Source organism: Mustelus asterias, unplaced genomic scaffold (assembly GCF_964213995.1).
Source record: "Mustelus asterias unplaced genomic scaffold, sMusAst1.hap1.1 HAP1_SCAFFOLD_3225, whole genome shotgun sequence".
Taxonomy (NCBI): Eukaryota; Metazoa; Chordata; class Chondrichthyes; order Carcharhiniformes; family Triakidae; genus Mustelus; species Mustelus asterias.
In genome coordinates, this window is record NW_027593170.1 from 1 (window position 1) to 22,249 (window position 22,249).

Sequence of the window (22,249 nt, forward strand, 5' to 3'; positions counted from 1 at the left end):
CCAACCCCCCAACCTACCCCCCAACCCCCCCCCTACAACCCCAACCCCTATCCCCTATTCCCCCCCATCCCCAATTCCCCCATCCAACCCCCCATTCCCCCAACCCCAATCCCACCCAATTCCCCCTATTCCCCCCCCATCCCCTATTCCCCCCCTATTCCCCCCATCCCCACCCCTATTCCCCCCCACCCACCCCTTTCCCCCCACCCCACCCCTATTCCTCCCCACCCACCCCTATTCCTCCCCACCCACCCCTATTCCTCCCCACCCACCCCATTCCCCCCATCCCCCCCTATTCCCCCCATCCCCCCCTATTCCCCCCCATCCCCCCCTATTCCCCCCCATCCCCCCCTATTCCCCCCCATCCCCCCCTATTCCCCCCCATCCCCCTCCTATTTCCCCCCCTAGGCCCCCCCCATCCCCCCCTAGGCCCCCCCATCCCCCCTAGGCCCCCCATCCCCTATCCCCCCACCTATTCCCCCTCTTCCCCCCATTCCCCCCATCCCCCCACCCCCTATTCCTCTTCCCATCCCCTATTCCCTTTACCTCCTCGCCCTTCCCCTTTCCCATCATCTCTTCCCTCCCGTTGCCTATCATAGCCACTCCCCTCTTGCCCCGCCCCTCCCTCTCGCTGCCCCGCCCCCTCCCCTCTCACTGCCCCGCCCCCTCTCACTGCCCCGCCCCCTCTCACTGCCCCGCCCCTCTCACTGCCCGCCCCCTCTCAGCCCCGCCCCCTCTCAGCCCCCGCCCCCTCTCAGCCCCGCCCCCGCCCCCTCTCAGCCCCGTCCCCTCCCCCCTCTCAGCCCCGCCCCTCACTCAGCCCGCGCGCGCGCTCCCTCTGAGTGCGGATTTGGCGCGGCAATGCTGGCCGCTGATTGGTTGCCCAGTGTATGTGTGACCCCGCCCCCTCCCATTGTTTATGAATAGATTTGTTGAGTCGCGGAAGTCTCGCGAGAGTGCGCGAGGCTATAAAGAGCGGGGGAGGGGCAGTAGGCCGCTCAGTGTCGGAGCGCGGCTGCGGAGCGGCACTGTGCGCGGGGAGGGGGGACGCTGAGAGCGGGAAGAGGACAACCGGAGTAAGCGAGTGGGCCCCGTCCACACACACCCGCCCCTCACCCTCCCTTTCCCCCTCCCTCCGAGCCATGGCCAAAGTGCAGGTGCTGAATGTGGTGGTGCTGGACAACCCATCTCCCTTCAACAACCCTTTCCAGTTCGAGATCACCTTCGAGTGCATCGAGGACCTGCCGGACGGTGAGTGGGGGGGGAGGGGGAGAGAAGGCGCGCGCGGGCGCTCCGCGAGCGGAGGGGGGACAGCGGGGCGTGGCCAGGGCGCCAAGCTGACCGTTGGCCGGGCGAGCTGGCTCCCATTGGCTGCGTGGTTAGAGCGCTCGGCTTCCTGATTGGCGGAGAGCGTGAGGAGGCCCGTTCTCCCATTGGCTAGAGCGCTGCGGCCCTGTGATTGGCGGAGCGCTCGAGGCGGCAAGGGCCTCCCTCCCCGTTGATTGGCGGGAACCAGCTGAGGCTGCGCGGCCTCCTATTGGCTGCAGCCGCTTCAAGGCTCTCTGATTGGCGGGCGCTCGCCGGGTGGTGTCCGATTGGCGGGTTGTTATTTTTTATCAATGGAGCTGTCACTCAGCGGTTTGTGGCGCGCGCGCGCTGGGCCGGGCGGGATGGGCGCCGCGCCACTTTTAGATAACCGCGGGGATGCTGGCATTTGGAGCAGCTGGAAAATGCTGGAACATCCTTAGTGGATGTCAGACGACAGCATCTGTGTGGAGGGGGGAGTCTGGATGTTCAGAAAGGATTTGTGTGTGTGTGAGGGGAGGGGGAGGTATTTGAACAAAGGGGATGTAACTGAGGATGATCAAGGCTGGGGAAAGGTGCTAACAGTGTCCATTAAGTGATCAAGGATGGGCAAATGGCGGGATAGAGGTACACATGGTTACGGGACTGCCTGAGGAATGTGGCAATTGGGGAGGTGGGCAAGATGGAGAGTGGAAATGAAGAAGTGAAAGTAAAGGGTGTTAAAAGTGGACAAATGAGATGATTGACTAAAGGAAATGGGGTGGAGGGGAGAGTTCACACTCTGAACTTGTTTTGAAGTCCATGTTAAGGCTGGAAAGTGCCCATTTGGGACATGAGGTGTTGTCCCTCAAGTTTACGCAGGGACCATTGTCTCAGGGACACCCTGGTCCACTCCTCCATCGCGCCCCCTGCCAACACCTCGTTCCCCCCTGCCCACAGGCACCTTCCCATGCGATCGTAGAAGGTGCAACCAACATGTGCCCCTTTATCTCGTCCCCGCTCGCAGTCCCGTGTCCTGAACACTCAGGTGAAGCTTCACGTGTACCTCCTTCAATCTGGCCTATGGCATTCGCCAGTGCGATCTGCTCTTCATCGGAGAGGCCAAACGCAAGCAGGGCGCAGACCTTGCTGTCATTTATCACTTCAGCGCACCACCCTGCTCTCCTGTTCACATGTCTGTCCCTTGGCCTTTTGCAATGTTCTAGTGAACCCCGACGCAAACTGGAGGAACAGTTCCTCATCTTCCGATTGGGCACTTTCCAGCCTTCCGGACTAAACATGGAGTTCAACAACTTCAGAGCGTGATCTCTCCCCTCCACCTTCACCCCATCTCCATTTCTTCTCATCCATTCTATTCTCTCCATCCTCTCTCTCTCCCCCTGTCCCATCCCCACACACTTTTCAGATTAACTGCCACATTCCTCAGGCAGTCCCTTAACCATCTGCACTTCTGGTCTGCCATTCACACATTCCGATCACCTCATGGACACTCTTAGCACCTTTCTCTGCATTTAGTATCAGCAGCATTTACAGTATAAATCTTGTCTGGTTTTTTTGTTTGCTTAATTCTGACCAGCATCCAGATTCAAAACACTAGCTCTGTTCTCTCTCCTCGTACAGTAAAACCTGCTTGAGATTTTCCAGCATTTTCTGTTTTTGTGCCACTTTTTAGATGCTTGTAGGAGGTTTGCGTTTCTCATGGTGCTCTTTATTTAGGGTATGTTCATTTCTTCTTCCCTTTTGCAGATTTAGAATGGAAGATTATCTACGTGGGTTCCGCAGAGAGTGAGGAGCATGACCAAGTGCTGGACTCGGTGCTGGTGGGGCCTGTCCCCGCAGGCCGGCACATGTTTGTCTTTCAGGTCAGGAGTTTTGTTGTCTTTATTTATTTGGTACTAATTGGTGCAATGGTCCAGAGATGGACACTTTGTGCAGCTTCGAGTGGCAATATCAGGAGTGCACGCCCTTTCCAACCCCTTCCTTCTATGTGTAGAGGTGATTTTAGGCATGCGTCTTGCATAGAGACAAAAACGAGATACTGCAGATGCTGAAATCTAAAACAAAATGCTGGAAAATCTCAGTGGGTTTGACAGCATCTGTGGAGAGAGAATATACGATAGCACAATGGTTAGCACTGCTGTGTCTCGGCATAAGTAACCCAGGTTCGATTCCCAGCTTGCGTCACTGTCCATGCGGAGTCTGCATGTTCTCCCCGTGTCTGTGTAGGTTTGCTCCGGGTGCTCCAGTTTCCTCCCACAATCTGAAAGATATGCTGACCATGCAAAATTCTCCCTCCGTGTACCTGAACAGGCGCAGGAGTGTGGCAACTAGGGGATTTTCACAGTAACTTCATTGCAGTGTTAATGTAAGCCTACTTGTGATGCTAATAAATAAACTTGGAGCCAGTGTTTGCAGTCAGGATGATGGGTTGCCAGTGTTCAGCATCACGTTCAATTTCTGCATTGGGTGGCTGTCTCTGCAGAGTTTGTATGTTCTCCATGTCTGTGGTTTTCCTCCCACAGTCCAACGGTGTGCAGGCCATGCTAAATTGCCCCCTTAGTGTCAGGGCACTGCAGAGTGAATACATGGGGTTTCGGGGATGGGGCTTGGGTGGGATTGTCGATGCAGACTTGATGGGCTGAATTACCACCTCCTGCACTGTAGGGATTCTTTGACCTTTCCTCCAGAAATGGAGACACAACGGTTGATTATGACATTGTCATTCACTGGACTTCTGCGGAGAGAAACCAAGAGTTAACCTGGAGGCCAGCACGATTATCCTTCACAGACACAGCTTAATTTTAAAAGTTAAAGTTTATTAGTGTTACAAGTAGGCTTACAGTAACACTACTATGAAGTTGCTGTGAAAATCCCCTAGTCGCCACATTCCATTGCCTGTTTGGGTACATCGAGGGAGAATTTAGCATAGCCAATGCACCTAGCCAGCACATTGGACTGTGGGAGGGAACCGGAACACTCGGAGGAAACCCACGCAGACATGGGGAGAACGTGCATACTCCACGCAGTGACCCAAGCCGGGAATGGAACCCGGATCTCTGGCACTGTGAGGCAGCAGTGCTAACCACTGTGCCACCGTGTCGCCCCTTTCTTATTATTACAGGCCTGCAGCATCCACAGTATTTTGCCACTCACTTGTATGCTTGCACGTTTAATTCCCAGCGTTCATGCTTTCTCCTCTATCCATTGGAGTTGATGTGTCCTTTTGTATTGTTTCTGAATAGCTTCTTACATCACAATGAAAGGTGCGGTCAGGATTGGCAGCACTGCAGTTAATGGATGGCATTGGCATAGTAGTGTTGTTGCTGGACTAATGATCCACGGATTAATGTTCTGAAGGCCCAGGTTCAAAATGGAATTGAGTCTAATGGTGATCATGATACTATTGTTAAAAACTCATCTGGTTCACTGTCCTTCAGAGAAGGAAAACCATCAGCCTTGCCTAGTCTCGCCTACATGTGACTAGACTCGGCAATGGGGTTGAATGTCCCCTGAGTTTAAGAAGTAATCAGGAGTGGTCAATAAATGCTAGCCCAGCCAGCAATGCCCACGTCCCATGAACAACAAAAACACGGTGCTTTCTCGATGGCTGCCGCCACTGGATTGGTAGATGGCACAGCTCAGTGGGCTGGTTGGTCACTGACAGAACAAGGTTTTTGAAGGGTAGAACTGTGGGAGTGAGTCATGACTGACTTGGGTGTCTTTCCTTCCACATGTTGAGTATATCCAACCTTTAATGTTTCTACTTTAGAACTGCGGGGCATTGTTATCTCTCTGTTCTCCGTTAGTTACTTAAGACTGACCTCCATCTTGGTTTTCTGTATCCCTTAATCAAGCAGCAAGAGTTGCAGTAGCTTGTTAAACTACTGACCTTTTGAGAAGCTTTGTATGGAATATTGGGTTAAATAGGAGGATTGCACTGATGTGTGCAGTTAAATGCATTGTGTGTAGGTGGATGGCTGTGCAATGATTAAGCTTGTGTTTTGATGATTTTTGTGCCTGTCTGGTTGATTTATCTGCACACTTGTATTGTCCCAGCAACACAATTGCCATTTATTGTCTTTCTCTAACCTGGGCAAGCTGTAGTGTACTTTGAAGGTAGGGTAAACTGATTAGTTTTTAAACTGATCAAAATAACAATGGAGTGTTTTTATCTCTCCCAGATCAGAGCTGGATTGTAGGTCGTAGTTAATATCTTTCCAGCTGGTATCCTTGCTCCTTGTCTATTTGTATACCAGATTGGTGAAGGCCAAGGCAGTATTTTATGACCATGTAGCTTTGCTGTGCTTGATCCTTAATGGGATCTTGCCCTCAAGTTTGCCAATGATAAAGTTGTAGACTGCTGGAAGATGTCAACTAGCCAGGTGGGTAGAAAGGTGGTTACAGGAAAGATGTGGTCACACTTACGAAGCGACGGGGGAATATTTGAGGGTGTTGCTGGAGCAGAGACTTGGCTGTAAGACCTGGATAGGCTGGGGCTGTTTTTTTTCTTTGAGGGGTCCAGATAGAAAATAAAAGGTCCTCCTCTTAGCAGGGAGGTCAATAACTAGTTGGTGTCGCTTTTAAAGTAACAGACAGGAGTGGAGGGGAGTTTAAGATGTTTTCATCCAGAGGATGGTGGGATCCGGAACTCTGTCTGAAAGGGCAGGAGCCCTCGCCTGTTTCTAAGTAGCATTCTGACTTGATGCTCAAAAGTATTTTGAGCCTTGGGTTCCAATCTTGTAAAAGCATCCATCTATGGGATTGTCTTGGGAATGTCTAGAAAGGTGATGGGTCCAATAAACTAGTGTTGTCAGAATTGTTGGACTTTCCCAAAGGTTGATTGGCCGTGCTAAAACTGCCCCTTAGTGTCTTGAGATGCGTAGGCTAGAGGGATTAGCGGGTAATTGTGTAGCGATGTGTGGCTGGGCTTGTGGTCGGTGCAGACTCTGGACCAAATGGCCTCTTTCTGCACTGTAGGGTTTCTATGATATTCCCTGTATCGCATATAGTGGGTTGTCTTAACAATGCTGCAAAGCTTATAACTGCTCTGGTAAGGTGTTCAGTTGGGGCAGGTGTTTTATAGGGAGAAATGTTTGTGCGGTGATGAATGCTGCTGTCCAGTAGTGTCATCAGTATTCCCAGATTGAAATGCGTGCTGCAGCTTAATGCGCAGGCGAAATGCAAAGTGCAGCTTTCTTCAGTGTCCCTTTTTTTTTTGTAACCGGTTCTGAATTGCACCCTAGAATACTGCCTTTATCCCCTCAGCATTGTGGATTTTCAAAACTGTGAACCTCTTGGAAGCTTGATTTTCAATCACTGAAAGCTTTGGTGCGCTTTGAGCTTTGAATTGCTTTGCTCCAAATGGATATTTCATGAACCAACTGAGGGTGATGGGAGTGTCTGATTTCCAGTTCAGCTGTGTGCTTCAATCCAATAGGATGCTCTGTAAATGTGAGGTTATAATCTTGCCCCATACACTCGCCTCCCAATTCAAATGGCCCACGTTTTCTAAAGTGACCATGCTGACCTTGAATACTTACTGTGCCTTGTCTTCAGTGGGTCATTGCAGTACTCCCTTTCCATTATAAATTCCTTTCGCCATTTTATGGTGAAACTGCTTTTTTTAACTGTCACCAATCTAACCCGCACATCTTTGAACTTTGGGAAAGTTCAACAATTCTGACAACCCTAGTTTATTGGACCCATCACCTTTCTAGACATTCCCAAGACAATCCCATAGATGGATGCTTTTACAAGATTGGAACCCAAGGCTCAAAATGCTTTTGAGCATCAAGTCAGAATGTTACTTTTAGAAACAGACGAGGGCTCCTGCCCTTTCAGACAAAGTTCCGGATCCCACCATCCTCTGGATGAAAACATCTCAAACTCCCCTCCACTCCTGTCTGTTACTTTAAAAGCGGCACCAACTAGTTATTGACCTCCTTGCTAAGGGTGGATAAGGAGGAGCTTTTATTTTCTATCTGGACCCCTCAAAGAAAAAACAGACCCAGTCAGTGGTGACACTTTTGCATCACCCAGATTCTGTGACTGGCGATAAGACACTGAAACCTTCATTTTGAGAGGAGGCTATTCAGCCTTGTAGCCTGTGCTTATTCTTTGAAAGAGTAATCTTAAGTCCTGTCACACCACACCATTGCAATTATATCACCTTGTATTTAGAGTTTCCCCTTTGAAAGCTACAATTGAGTAATTCCAGGGCCAGTGCAAGTTCTGAAGACCCTGAAGAGGTTTCTTCTCATGTTGGCTCTCATTGCTTTATAAATCACCTTTAAAATCTGTCCTCTGTTCCTTTTCCTCATCGGTAGATGCAGCTTCTGGGATGTGCATAAGGCAAGCAATTCTGATGCGCGTTGACTCTTGAAGCTTCGTCCAATACCACAAAGGCCTTGAACACAGAACTGCTTCCCACTACCACATCATGTAGGCCTTTCAGCCCATGGAGTCTGCACTGGCACTCTGAAAGAGCATTCTACCCTAGTCACACTTCTCTGCCTTTATCCCCATGACCTTAGAATTATTTCTTTCAGATACCAATCCAATTCTGTACTTCGATTAAACTGGTCCCCACCGCCTCAGGAAGTTTGTTTCAGACTCCAGCCACCCTCTGGGTGAAAGCTTTTTCCTCTTCGTGCTTCTGCCCATTATTTTGAGTTAGTGCCCTCTAGCTCCTGACATGTTCCGGAGAGGGAGTAGTTTCTCATTCTTTACCCAGTCCATACTCCTCAGGATCTTAAATACCTGTATGAAACTCCTTTTCAAGGAAAACATTCCCAGTCTATCCTGATAGCTGCAGCTGTTTATCCCTGGAATCATTCTTGTGATTCTCCTTTGTACACTCTCCAATGCTTTCACATCCTTCCTCCAGTCTGGTGCCCAGAACTGGTGCAGTCTCGAGCTGAGGTCTGACTAATGTCTTATACTAGTTCAACATGACCTTGCTGTTGTACACACTGCCCCAATTAGAGCCCAAGCTACCATATGCTTTATTAACTGCTGTCTGTGCCCTGTCATCTCCAGTGATTGTAAACTGATACACTGACATCCCTTTGTTTCTGCACCTGCTTTAGAGTTTCTCCCTTAATATCTCCATATTCTTCCTGCCAAACTGAATCACTTCATTCCTCTACACTGAGCTTCACCTGCTACTTGTCTGTCCAATCCGCCAATATGTCTTTTTGAAATTCCGCTATTCTCCTCACAGTTGACAACACTTCGAATTTTCACATCTGCAAATTTTGAAGTTGTGCCCTGTACACCACAGTCTATCAAGCAAGAGTTGCAATTCCCCCAGGGGAATTCCATGACAAATCTGAAAAAAAACACCATTTTATCACTACTGTTTCCTATCACCTGACCAGTTTCTTATCCATGTCTATTTTCCCTCTTATTCCATGAGTTAGTCTGTGTGGCACTGTATCAAATTCCACTACATTGAGTGTTGCCCTTTTCAATCTTCTGTTACCTGCTCAAACTCTTAGTTGACGACATTTTCCCTTGACAAACCCATGCTTCCTTAATTATTCTACACTTGCCTCAGCAACTATTGATTTTTGTCCTATAGTTTCCAGCGATTCCCTACCTCTGAAGTCAAACCGACCAGCTGTACATTCTGGTTTTTTTCCTAAATATTACAAAGGCTGTAATATTTGCAGTTCTCTGGCCCTCTGGTACCAGCCCTGTGTCTAAGGGAGACTGGAAGATTATCACTGCCCTCGCAATTTCCACAGTTGCTTCCTTCTGTACCCTTGGATGCATCTGAACCAGTCCTGGTACTTTATCGAAGAAGCTAGTCTTTAATTGTATGTTGTTTTACTCCGCCAATTCCCTTGTCTCAGCCTGGGTAGCATCCTCTTACTTTGTAAACATAGAACATTATAGCGCAGTACAGGCCCTTCGGCCCTCGATGTTGCGCCGACCAGTGGAACCAATCTAAAGCCCCTCTAATCTACACTATTCCAATATCATCCATAAAGCCGGGTGCAAAGTGATTGTTTAATATCTCTGCTGCTTTTCCTGCCTCCATGTGCAAGAATCATTTTTTAAATCTCCAATTGGCCATACTCTTTCCTTTACCACTGTTATGGTGATACCGGTCGCACCTGCCCCAGAACTGGTCCCCTTCCTTCCTCCATTTCTCTGGCCACGTGTTGAACCACTGTTTTCCTATTCTTGCAGTCAATAACCTGTGGCACTGGAGTAATCCTATGATATCGGCTCTTTTAATTCCCATGCTAACGCCCTGAAATCTGCTTTCAGGGCCTTGTCCTGTTTCCTACCTATGTCATTGTTCTGAATGTAGATCACAGCCTCTTCCCCGATCACCATCCTGCCCAAAAATGCCCTGCAGCCAATCTGACATCCTTGGTACCAGGGAGACAACATGCCATAAAATCCCTACAGTGCAGAAGGAGGCCATTTGCCCTATCGATTCTTCACTGACCGCAATCCCACCCAGGCCCTATTCCTGTAACCCCATGTATTTGCCTGCTAGTAATCCCCCAACACTAGGGTCAATTTATCATGGCTGGTCAACCTGACCCACACATCTTTGGAGTGTGGGAGGAAACCTGAGCAGACACGATGAAAATGTGCAAATTTCACAGTCACCAGAGGCTGGAATTGAACCTGGTCCCTCGTGCTGTGAGGCAGCAGGGCTAACCACTGTGCCACCGTGGAGTCATGCTCTGCCCGTGTTGGCCTATTTCCTTTCTGAATTGGTTGTCCCAGGCAGTGGTGGAATTGGGAAAACCGAGCTGATATTCTGATAAAGTGGATGCTAAGCTTCAGCTGAAGGATGTCGGGTTCATATCATGTAAGGATTTGATTGGGAATCTTCAAATGTAGCTTGTAACTGACTGCTGTGGAAATTTCTCAGGTCTAGAATTTTTTTCAGGATTAGCCAGTGGTAGACCGTAACCTGGAAAAGGAGAGAATGTGGACAGAAACTGTCCTTCAGCTTTGTAGAGGCTGAGATGCCAGGAATTAATTCATCTGATTCTGCCCTGATTATTTGACAGACAGTGAAATATTGTGGCCTCCCTCCAAGGAAATGTGCTCAAGTGGTACTGGGGTTGTTGAGAACTGGTCATGGGTGACCAGGTAAATCATACGGGCTTGTGTACGTGATGTGGTTTTCTCCTGGGGTTTGTGCTGATGAGTTGTATCGTAGTTACATGAATTTCTGACTCTGGTCCTGTGTTAACATTCCAGGCTGATGCCCCAAACGCAAGTCTCATCCCTGATGCAGATGCAGTTGGTGTGACTGTGGTGCTGATCACCTGCACATACAGAGACCAGGAGTTCATTCGCGTGGGCTATTATGTGAATAATGAATACACAGACCCAGAGTTAAAGGAGAACCCACCAATGAAACCTGACTATGCCAAGGTAAGCTTGACACAAGGTTCGTGTCTTTTATAAAGTTGGTGCAGCAAAGCAAAAATGTTTCCCTGTTGATGCTTGGTCCACTTGGAGTCAAGAGGTTTGCAGCATGGAAACAGGCCCTTCAGCTCAACTTTTCAATGCTGCCCAGATTTTACCATTGACCTAGTCCCAATTGCCTGCGCTTGGCCCATATCCCTCTGTCCATCTTACCCATCTAGATGCTTTTCAAAAGGCAAAATTGTACCTGCCTGTAATACTACCTCTGGCAGCTTGTTCCAGACACACTCCACCTTCTGTGAAAAAATTGCCCCTCTGGATTCTTTTGTATCTCTCACCTTAAATCTGTGCCCTCTAGTTTTAGACTCCCCTACCTTTGGGAAAAGATGTTGACTACCTACCTTATCTATGCCGTTCATTATTTTATAGACCTCTAAGATCACCCCTAAACCTCCTATGCTCCAGAGGAAAAAGTTTCAGTCTATCCAGCCTCTCCTTATAACTCAAACCATCAAGTCCCAGTAGCATTCTAGGAATCTTTTCTGCACTCTTTCTAGTTTAATAATATCCTTTCTCCAATAGGGTGACGAGAACTGTGCACAGTATCCCAAGTATGGCCTTACCAATGTCTTGTACAAGTTCAAGATGTCCCAACCCCTGTATTCAATGTCCTGACCAATGAAGTAAGAGTTTTAACAACACGTTAAAGTTGAACAACAGGTTTATTTGGTAGCAAATGCCATTAGCTTTCAGAGTGCTGCTCCTTCAAAAGCTAATGGCATTTGCTACCAAATAACCCTGTTGGACTTTAACCTGGTGTTGTTAAAACTTTTACTGTGTTTACCCCAGTCCAATGCTGGCATCTCCACATCATGACTGACCAATGAAACCAAGCATGCCGAATGCCACCTTCACCACTCTATCCACCTGTGACTCCACTTTCAAGGAGCTATGAACCTGTACCCCTAGGTCTCTCTTTTTTTTTCCTATAACTCTCCCTAATGCCCTACCATTAACTGAGTAAGTCCTGCCCTGGTTTGATCTACCAAAATGTATCACCTCGCATTTATATAAATTAAACTCCATTTGCCATTCTTCAGCCCACTGGCCCAATTGATCAAGATCTCGTTGCAATCCTAGATAACCACCTTCGCTATCCACTATGCCACAAATCTTGGAAACTTACTAACCATGCCTCCTAAATTCTCATCCAAATTGTTAATATAAATGGCCAATAGCAGTGGACCCAGCACCGATCCCTGAGGCACATCGCAGGCCTAGAGTATGAAAAAGAATCCATTACAACCACCTTCTGTCATCGAGCCAGTTTTGTATTCAATTGGTTACCTCACCGAGATTGACCTAATGCTATCTACCATGCGGTGCCTTGTCAAAGGCCTTGTCCCATCTAATTTTTCAAAGCAGGTTCAACAATGCAGCCTCCTCTCATTGAGTTGAAAATGTACTGATCTCAAATGCAATTCAAAAGCTCTTAATCCCTCTGACTTTGCACTCGTTAGATTTCCCTCCATGTTTTGCTCTTGATTTGTGATCTGTGGAAGGAAGCCAATTGTTTATCTGTAGCCAGACACAACATTGCCCCTTTGAGGCATTTTTCTCCTCACTAATGTTCTCCTTGATCAGTGCTGCAATCTCCTCTTTAGAACAAAGAAAATTACAGCATTGGAGCAGTCAGGCCCTTCGGCCCTCAACCTGCACCAACTGTGCTGCCCTATTAAACTAAAACCCTCTACCCTCCCGCGGACCATATCCCTCTATTCCCATCCTATCCATGTATTTGTCCAGATGCCCCTTAAAACTCATTATCGTATCTGCTTCCATTACCTTCCCCTGGCAGTGAGTTCCAGGCACCCACCACCCTCTGTGTAGAAAACTTGTCTCATACATCTCCTTTAAACCTTGCCTCTCGCACCTTAAACCTATGCCCCCTAGTAATTGACTCTTCCATCCTGGGAAAAAGCTTCTAACTATCCACTCTGTCCATGCCCCTCATAGCCTTGTAGGCTTCTATCAGGTCATTCCAGTGAGAACAAACCAAGTTTCTCCAACACCTCATAGCTATACAATTATTAAAATGTTTATGGCACAGAAAGTGATCACTTGATCCGTCTGCACTGGCTAAAAAAACGAGCCACCCATCTATACTGGCTAATATAAGCCATGATGTGGAGATGCCGGTGTTGGACTGGGGTAAGCACAGTAAGTCTCACAACACCAGGTTAAAGTCCAACAGGTTTATTTGGTAGCAAATACCATAAGCTTTTGGAGCACTGCTCCTTCGTCAGATGGAGTGGATATCTGCTCTCAAACAGTGCACAGACACAGAAATCAAGTTACAGAATACTAATTAGAATGCAAATCTCTACAGCCAGCCAGGTCTTAAAGGTACAGACCTGGCTGGCTGTAGAGATTTGCATTCTAGTTAGTATTCTGTAACTTGATTTCTGTGTCTGTGCACTGTTTGAGAGCAGATATCCACTCCATCTGACGAAGGAACAGTGCTCCGAAAGCTTATGGTATTTGCTACCAAATAAACCTGTTGGACTTTAACCTGGTGTTGTGAGACTTCTTACTGTAATATAAGCCACCCAGCCTAATCCTATGTTCTATCATTTGGTCTCGCCCTGCAGATTGCAGTGCTTGAGGTGCCTATCCAACCATCTTTTTAAATGGGTTGAGGGTTTCTCCCTTTACTACCCTTGCAGCTGTAACTTCCAGATCTCCACAGCTGTCTGGATGGGTGAGAAAAATGTTTCCTCTTTTCCTCATCTCTGTCCCCTTGTCACTGACCTCTCGCCTGAAGTAAATAGGCCCTTCCAACTGTTATCCAGGCTCCACACCGTTTCATGCATTCTAATCAAATCTCCCCTGAGGCTCCTCTGTTCCAAGGAGAATAATCCCAGCCTATCCAACCTTTCCTCAGCTGTAATAGAACAAAGAACAGTACAGCACAGGAAACAGGCCCTTCGGCCCTCCAAGCCTGTGCTGCTCATTGGTCCAACTAGACCAGTCGTTTGTATCCCTCCATTCCCAGACTGCTCATGTGACTATCCAGGTAAGTCTTAAATGATGCCAGCGTGTCTGCCTCCACCACCCTACTTGGCAGCGCATTCCAGGCCCCCACCACTCTGTAAAAAAAGTCCCTCTGATATCTGAGTTATACCTCACCCCTCTCACCTTGAGCCCGTGACCCCTCGTGATCGTCACCTCCGACCTGGGAAAAAGCTTCCCACTGTTCACCCTATCTATACCCTTCATAATTTTGTACACCTCTATTAGGTCTCCCCTCATTCTGTCTTTCCAGGGAGAACAAGCCCAGTTTACCCAATCTCTCCTCGTAGCTAAGACCCTCCATACCAGGCAACATCCTGGTAAACCTTCTCTGCACTCTCTCTAAAGCTTCCACATCCTTCTGGTAGTGCAGCGACCAGAACTGGACGCAGTACTCCAAATGTGGCCTAACCAGCGTTCTATATAACTGCAACATCAGAGTCCAGCTTTTATACTCTATACCCCGTCCTATAAAGGCAAGCATACCATATGCATAATGTCGTCTTAAATCTGCTCTGCGCTCTCTAATGCTTTCTATAAATGAGGTGACCAGGACTGCACAGTAGTTGGAATTGTAGCCCAACTAATGTTTTGTACAGTTCCAGTATAACCTCACTGATCTTGTATTCTATGTCTCAGATAATAAATGAAAGGATTCCATGTGCTTTCTTAACCACCTTATCGACCGGTCCTGCTACTTTCAGAGACCTGTGAATGTTCTGTCCAAGGTCACCCTCCACCACCTCCTTCCATTTATTGTGTATGACTTTCCCAAGTACCCTGAAAGTCTACATTTAGTACTGTAGTCATGCCTGCTTTGAGTCTGATTGCCTTCACTGCCATGCCGTTTCATGGGACTTTCTGCAGCTCATCAACCTCCTTTGCAAATTTTTTAGGATTGCATGCATGTGAACATGGACCTTTGTTGCATTCCCTCAGACCCCAACTAATTCCAGCTACAGGCTAGGTAATGGGTACATTCCAACATGCTAGGAGAACTAAAGCCTTGGATGATGGAGGGATGAAACTGTATTGTGAATGTCCGGTGAATTCTTAAAAGTAAGAACCAGAACAGACTGAGTAAGTTGAGAGCTGGAAAGAATAAGACTGGCAAAGGGAAAATGAGAATAGAATGGCAGTCAGTCAGCGTGAAATCTAGATCTAATCCACCAGCGTATAAAGATTAAAAGGCTGGGTGGGCAGTGAGGGACCAAGAACGATGTATGCCTGGAGTTTCAGGATGAGTGCTTGGTATGAACATGTGAATTAGGCTCGAGTAGACATTTGCAGCTCTATTTATCTGGGAGCTTCCCTCTACCCCTCTTAACTTGAGTGTACTGCATCTTCAGATTCTGGTTTGCTGTCCACTTTAGTCTTCCTGGAGCTCTTTCACTTGCTGGTTTCTGGCTGTTCTTTAGCTTCTCCATTTGCTTTCTGTCCCTTATTTTATCACCCTGCCTCGAATGACAGCCTCTGAACAATTTCTTGTTCGCTGGCTCCAGTTGAAAGCAACTGTTTCTACTTTTTAGCGTGAGCCTCTAATTGTTAGGCTACATAGTTTTTTTTTCTAACCTCTAATTGCTTTTGTCAAGCCTACATGTGACTCCAGACCCACAGCAATGTGGCTGGTTCAACTACCTTCCAAGGGCAACTAGTGATGGGTAATAAATGCTGGCCAGCCAGTGATCCCATGTCCCATGAACGAATAAAGCCTTTAATTACTATGCAGGCAAGTTTAGTGAATTAAAACACAGGTATGTAGGCACCTTTGTTTAACTTGATGCAAACTAAAGTTTAACCCTTTCTTAGTGCACACAGCCGCACTTGTACGTATTTCTAATACCCACGATACAAATGTAAATGGTTTGTAGAATTGCTACACTGGCGAAAGGGGCCGGTTGGCCCATCAAGCCTGCACTGAGGCCAATCCCACCAAGGCCCTGTCCCTGTAACCCCTATTTAACCTCCTAATCCCCCCTGACACTACCTGGCCATGTTCAATTTCCCATCAACGTAACCCGCACATCTTCGGACTGTGGAAGGAAACTGGAGCACCCGGAGAAAACTCATGCAGAAGTGGGGAGAATGTACAAACGCCACATCCGAAGGTCTGAATCGATCTGGGTCCCTGGTGCTGAGAGGCAGCAGTGCTACCTGGGTCCCTGGCACTGTGCTGCCCAGCTCCCTCCTAACATAAGTTTTGCTCGGACTTTAGTGAAATACATAGCCGAATGCTGCCTTGGTGTCTAGGGCAGTCGCTCTCTCCTCACCTCTGGAGTTCAGTGGTGTCGGTGAGTGTGATTGATCACATTTTTCAGCAGGAGCACTTTGCCACTGTCTGCAGGCTTTGGGTACTAAATGTTGGGATATAGCAGTCTGCTCGTTGCGTATAGGTTAGCTGCAGGGTAAAAGCTGCCGTTGTGCAATATTCCATGGATATTTCCTCCTGATTTGACAGATTGGCCCTGATGTAACATTGGGTGGAATGAGGTATTTAGTTCAGTTTGCGTGGACCCCAGACAGTCTAACTGTCCATAAACACAGTAGCACTAAATGTAGCAGCTGTGCACTTTTTGGTTATTATCATAAGGTATTGGTGAATGATTTGCCTTGCCTTATTGTTATAGCCTGTTTCAGGATTATTAGCATTTTAAAGTAATGGATATTTCAAGAAGGTTTCACGTTTTAAACAATGCTCACTATTTAATTGCATGGTTATAATCCATATTGTTAGACAATATTTATCCCCACTAGCCTCTGCAGGCCTCACTTCCTTGCTCTGGTTACTTTGTTTTACAATGAGAGGCTTATTGTAGATTCAGCCACTCACTTCAATATAGACAGTCTTCTAGCTTATGGTCCTCTAGGTTTGAACTCATTATGTATCATTGCATAGGGGGTGCGATGGCCTCGTGGTATCGCTCGACAATTAATCCAGAAACTCAGCTAATGTTCTGGGGTCCCAGGTTCGAATCCCACCATGGCAGATGATGGAATTTGAATTCAATTTTTTTTTTAAATCTGGAATTCAGAATCTACTGATGACTGTGAAATCATTGTCGATTGTCGTAAAAACCCATCTGATTCACTAATGTCCTTTAGGGAAGGAAATCTGCCATCCTTACCTGGTCTGGCCTACATGTGACTCCAGAGCCACAGCAATGTGGTTGACTCTTAACTGCCCTCCAAGGGCAACTAGGGATGGACAATAAATTGATGCCCATATCCTGCAAACGAATTTTTAAAATAAAATCTGCCTTCCATGTGGTCAGCAATAAAGTTAGACCAGAACTTTAAGTACTAATTAATTTTGGCTAATTTCTGGGTTACAAACCACATGAGGTCCACTCTGCAGCTAAACGCCCAGATAAATTAAAACCAGAGGATCTGCCTAAGCTCCCCCCAACTCCAAAACATAGCCTGGGCTGTCCTCATTGACCCTTAGATTATAGTTTATTTGATTTGATGAAATAAATGGCTTTTGCAATTGTTCCAGGTGTATTATGAACTTATGGTAGGACCTAACAATTCCATTGACAAACTGGGATACTTTCACCAAAACAAACTTTATATTAAACGACACTTTAACTATAACAATTTGCTTAATATTTGAACAATACTTAAATGTGACAAGATACGATTCTTAACTGTTAACCTATCTCTTGGTTCCAATTCAACCAATATTCTTCTTACAGACTTAAACCCCTCTTCAAAATCAGTTAGCAAAAATCGCAGGCTTACAGGAGACCATGAGATATAGGAGCAGAATTGGACCATTCAGCCCATCAGGTCTGCTCCACCATTAAATCATGGCTGATATGATTCCCATCCCCATTCTCCTGCCTTCTCTCTAACTGTTGATTCCCTTTTTGACCAAGAACCTAGCTATCTATGTCTTAAACACACTCAATGACCTGACCTCCACAGTCTTCTGTGGCAGAGAGTTCCACAGGTTCACCACTCTCTGGCTGAAGAAATTCCTCCTCCTCTGTTTTAAAGAAGTGTCCCTTCACTGAGGTTGTGCCCTTGAGTTCTAGTCTCTCACTAGTGCAAACATCCTCTCCACTCTATCTAGGCCCCTCAGTCTGCTTGTACTTCAATCCTGGCGCCTTTTTGAACAGCGAGTTCAGATTTTTTCAGAGAGCCACCTCTTAAACAGTTCCAGTCAGCAGCAACTCAATTTTTAAAAATGAAGTCTTTCCTGCAAGCTTAGCTCCTCCCATGAATCATGTGACTGTCGACCAACCTAATAACAATCCTGCTCATAAACCCCCAAGGGAAACCTAAGTCGACAAATGTTTAAACAAACACACCATTAGCTAAAATCAGTCCTTATCCTACTTTTGAGCTGCTGGTGCCCAGATAAATTGGCACCTTGTGAAGCAGAGCTGAATTTTAAACATGCCCCTTACAAGAAACATGAGGTGCAGTATCATTGCAACACAGGCTAGCTCTTTTGTGAACACTTTCCCCAAAATTGAGTCATGAAATAAAGCAATGTACCTCCTCGGGGATGATGGAATCAGTCTATTTTATTGGTGTATTTGAGAGCTGTTAAGCAGGACACTTCATTTGGAATTGATAGGATGGTTAAATCCAATGCCAGCTCTCTGAATCTAAATTGTTATGCCATCATTCAAAATGAGAATATATGAATGGTGTATTCCAGCTTCTAACCAATCACTAAGGGCTTTCCTCGTGCTGCTGTTTAGCTCCTTTATCAATTCCTTTCGATTGGTGCACTTTCAGGCTTTTGTGTTCTCATGAAAAGTAGTGTTCAGAATTGCGCACGACTGCACTAAATTAATACATTAACTTATCTTTTGAAGCACATTTCATCCATTTTAGAAGAATTCTGTTTAAAAGTATACTCCACATTCCTATTTGATATGACTAATTAAAAATGGCAGCTTTGCTTGTATACTGGTTAGCCTTGTGTTCTCTTTAAAGTTGTACGATGTGAGCACCTTTTTTTTGCTTCATTGTTATTAACTAGATTTGGCACAGTGGTTAGCACTGCTGCCTCACAGCGTCAGGGACCCAGGTTCAATTCCCAGCTTGCGTCACTGTCTGTGCAGAGTCTACACATTCTCCATGTCTGCTCCTCTGGTTTCCTCCCACAGTCTGAAAGACGTGCTGGTTAGGTGCATTGGCCGTGCTAAATTCTCCCGCAGTGTACCCGAGCAGATGCTGGAATGTGGCCATTAGGGGATTTTCACAGTAACTTCATTGTGTTAATGTAAGTCTTACTTGTGATAAATAAACTTTACTTTAAGGTCCCTATAATCATAGAATCCCTACAGTGCAGAAGGAGGCTGTTCAGTCCATCAAGTCTGCACTGACCACAATCCCACCCAGGCCCTATTCCAATCACCCCATATATTTACCCTGCTAATCCCCCTAACTCTAGGGTCAATTTAGCATGGCCAATCATCCTAACCGGCACATCTTTGGAGTGGGAGGAAACTGGAGCACCCGGAGGAAACTCGCAGACACAGGGAGAATGTGCAGACTCCACATGGGCAGTAACCTGAGGCCAGAATTGAACCCAGGTCCCTGGTGCTGTGAGGCAGCTGCGTTAACCACTGCTGCCCACATAATCTACTCTACTATCCATTTTCCTTCCATCTGTCTTACCCAAGCACAAATGTGTCGTGTGATGTAACATGCAATTTTCTGTTTCTCCCTTCCAGCTCCAACGGAATATTTTGGCTTCTAACCCAAGAGTTACCAGGTTCCACATCAACTGGGAGGGCACCAGTGAGAAAATGGAAGATATTGAGAATGTTGACCCAAGTTCGAATGCAATGCTTCCTCCCACCTGTACACCACTGAAGGGACTTGGGGCTGGGGGTGCCCTGACTATAGTTCCAGAGAACTCTATGGACTGCTTGTGAAATCTGCCGGTGAATTGGATTAAAGTGGATCAAATATGTTATTTTGTATCAGGGTTTGCTAGCTTTTGGAGTTGTTAATTCTATGGAGTATTTAAGTCAAACTTCACTGCCCTCCCCGAGGCTGGCATTCAGTCTGCAGGGGTAGGGGTGTGGCAAGGGTAGGAGGCCAAGATGTTGCCATTCATGGCACAGGGCCACAGCAGTTGCAGTCTATGTGACTGCCAGACACGTGATCTACATTCAGCTGGGTTGCTTTTGCCCAAATGGGAGCAATAATGCTTTTTACTGGTAAACATTCTGGGATTGCAAAGCCAGTTGGTGCCTATTGTAAATTAGCCAGGAGTGAGTGTTGAACTACAGAATGTATTTGTAAGAATTTTTGTTTTTTTTTTCTATGTAGTAAGTCCACAAAAATTGGGGTTGGGAGGGAGGGTGGACAAGGCTGGGTTGTGTTGAATTTTTTTTTTTTATTGAATGCTTCTTCAAAAAAATAACCATAAGAACTTCAATTGGTCAATAATAAATCTGCTGACTGACTCAAGTCACCAGTTTAACGACCCCTATGTCCAGCCGTGCTGCCCAACATTACCTGTGCTGGAACCTTTGATTCCTCTGAAACTCAGCCGCCCCAGCATAATTGTCCTCGGATGTTTAATGGGGGGGGAGAAAACATTTTGTAACTTTTAATAGTACTTTGTAAACCGTGATCCAAACCTGCCTGCATTCGGTATGTGGAAGAGGTACGGTTAAAATCTCTCAATACAAGCTTTATAAAGCAACATTGATGGTTTTGAAAACTGCAGCCATTTTTATAAATGTTAGCAATGTAGACTTGTACTGTCTGGCTTTGTCTGAATAAAAGCACTTGTAAATGCAGCAGTGTCCTTTCTCGTTACCATTGCGACTTTTGCATTTTACGAAAATGTCCAAGCCCCTCATAATCTTGTAGACTTCTATCAAGTCGTCACCTCGACCTCCGTCGCTCCAGTAACAACAAGCCAGAGTTTCTCCAACCTCTCCTCACAGCTAATGCCCTCCATACCAGGCAACATCCTGGTAAATCTTTTCTGTACCCTCTCCAAAGTCTCCACATCCTTCTGGTAGTGTGACAACCAGAATTGAACACTCTATATTCCAAGTGTGGCCCAACTAAGGGTGATAGCTGATTCTTGTACTTGTTAATAGCACTCCTTAATTTAACAAAAGGATGCTTCTGTTCAGATGAAGCAAATTAGACATTGAGACCCCTTTTTAAACTGATATTTTAGAACATAGAACAGGACAGCACAGAACAGGCCCTTCGGCCCACGATGTTGTGCTGAGCTTTGTCTGAAACCCAGATCAAGCTATTTCCTCCCTATCATCCCGAAGTACTCCATGTGCCTATCCAATAGCTTCTTAAAATGTTCCTAAAGTTTCTGACTCCACTATCCCTGCAGGCAAATATGCAAATTTGATCATGGCAAACCTCAAACTAATTTGCATCCTTAATTTTTTTTAATTCATTCATGGGACATGTGCATCACTGGCTGCCCAGCATTAATTGCCCATCCCTAGTTTCCCAAGGACAGTTGAGAATTAACCACATTGCCGTTGCTGTGGAGGCACCTGTAGGCCAGTCCAGGTAAGGACAGCAGATTTCCTTCCCTAAAGGAACCAGATGGGTTTTCAAACAATCAGCAATGGTTTCATGGTCAACAGTGGATTCTTAATTCCAGCCTCTGACCTGCTCTTGTAGCCACTGTTTGTGGTGAGTCTAGTTGAGTTTCTGGTCAATGGTAACCCCAAGGATGTTTGAGTGGGGGGGGATTCAGTGATGGTAACTGAAGAGGCGTTCCCCATCTAGGTATTATTTCATTCGCCAATATCAAAGCCTCAGTTCTGGTTGTGGCATCTCTGCACGGGAATGCTTTTACCCATCGGGTAAACTGATAATTAGTAAATAATATGTTTTTCCTTTCACTGGGGGCAATGAGCCAGTGAAATCCATTTGCAAGTTTTCCCAAGATCCTTTGGGCTGCAGCCAAATCCTGCAGGGAAGGCCTGGTTCCACCAGAGCGCACTATGCATTCACTGCATCCATTCCCATGCCTTTCCACGACCAGCACTCAGGAATTTGGTCATATTTGCGCTCCCTGTATGAGCTAATCCATGGTATACTTTCAATAAAGTTTGCTGTACTGCTTCAAGAGCTATTATTTTTCCTTCCCTTCTCCATACTGCATCATGGCCTTTCTGTCCTCTGTAATTCTTCCATCTCTGCTTTTCCTGATGCCTGTTCTTGTATCTGTTTCACATTAATGCCTCTGCTATCTCTAGCTTTCTAAGCTGCTACTCCTGGAGTTTGTATCTATTTGCAATCCTGTTCTACTAAATCTGCCTAGCTGGTACCTCCCTATGCTTGGTTTTCAACCCTTCTATAGGCATGTACTTCTATTACAGCTGCCTCTAGGACACTGCAGGCAGCTTGGGTTAAATCTTTGCTTAGATTTACATGTATGTGTCCACTAGAAGTCACACAACCTCACCTATTCAAAGCTGTCATGTACCACCAGTGTAGATGTTAACTTGCT

General features: G+C 46.4%; 1 protein-coding gene across 1 annotated transcript; it reads left to right on the forward strand.

Moving 5' to 3' along the window:
• The first annotated feature begins 958 nt into the window (after positions 1-958).
• Positions 959-21,860, forward strand: LOC144490388 (histone chaperone asf1b-like). The gene is made up of 4 exons (XM_078208137.1): positions 959-1,251; positions 3,052-3,167; positions 10,537-10,713; positions 19,473-21,860. The coding sequence occupies exons 1-4, from the start codon at positions 1,143-1,145 to the stop codon at positions 19,674-19,676; spliced, it is 606 nt and encodes a 201-aa protein (XP_078064263.1). The 5' UTR covers positions 959-1,142; the 3' UTR covers positions 19,677-21,860.
• The last annotated feature ends 389 nt before the right edge of the window (positions 21,861-22,249 follow it).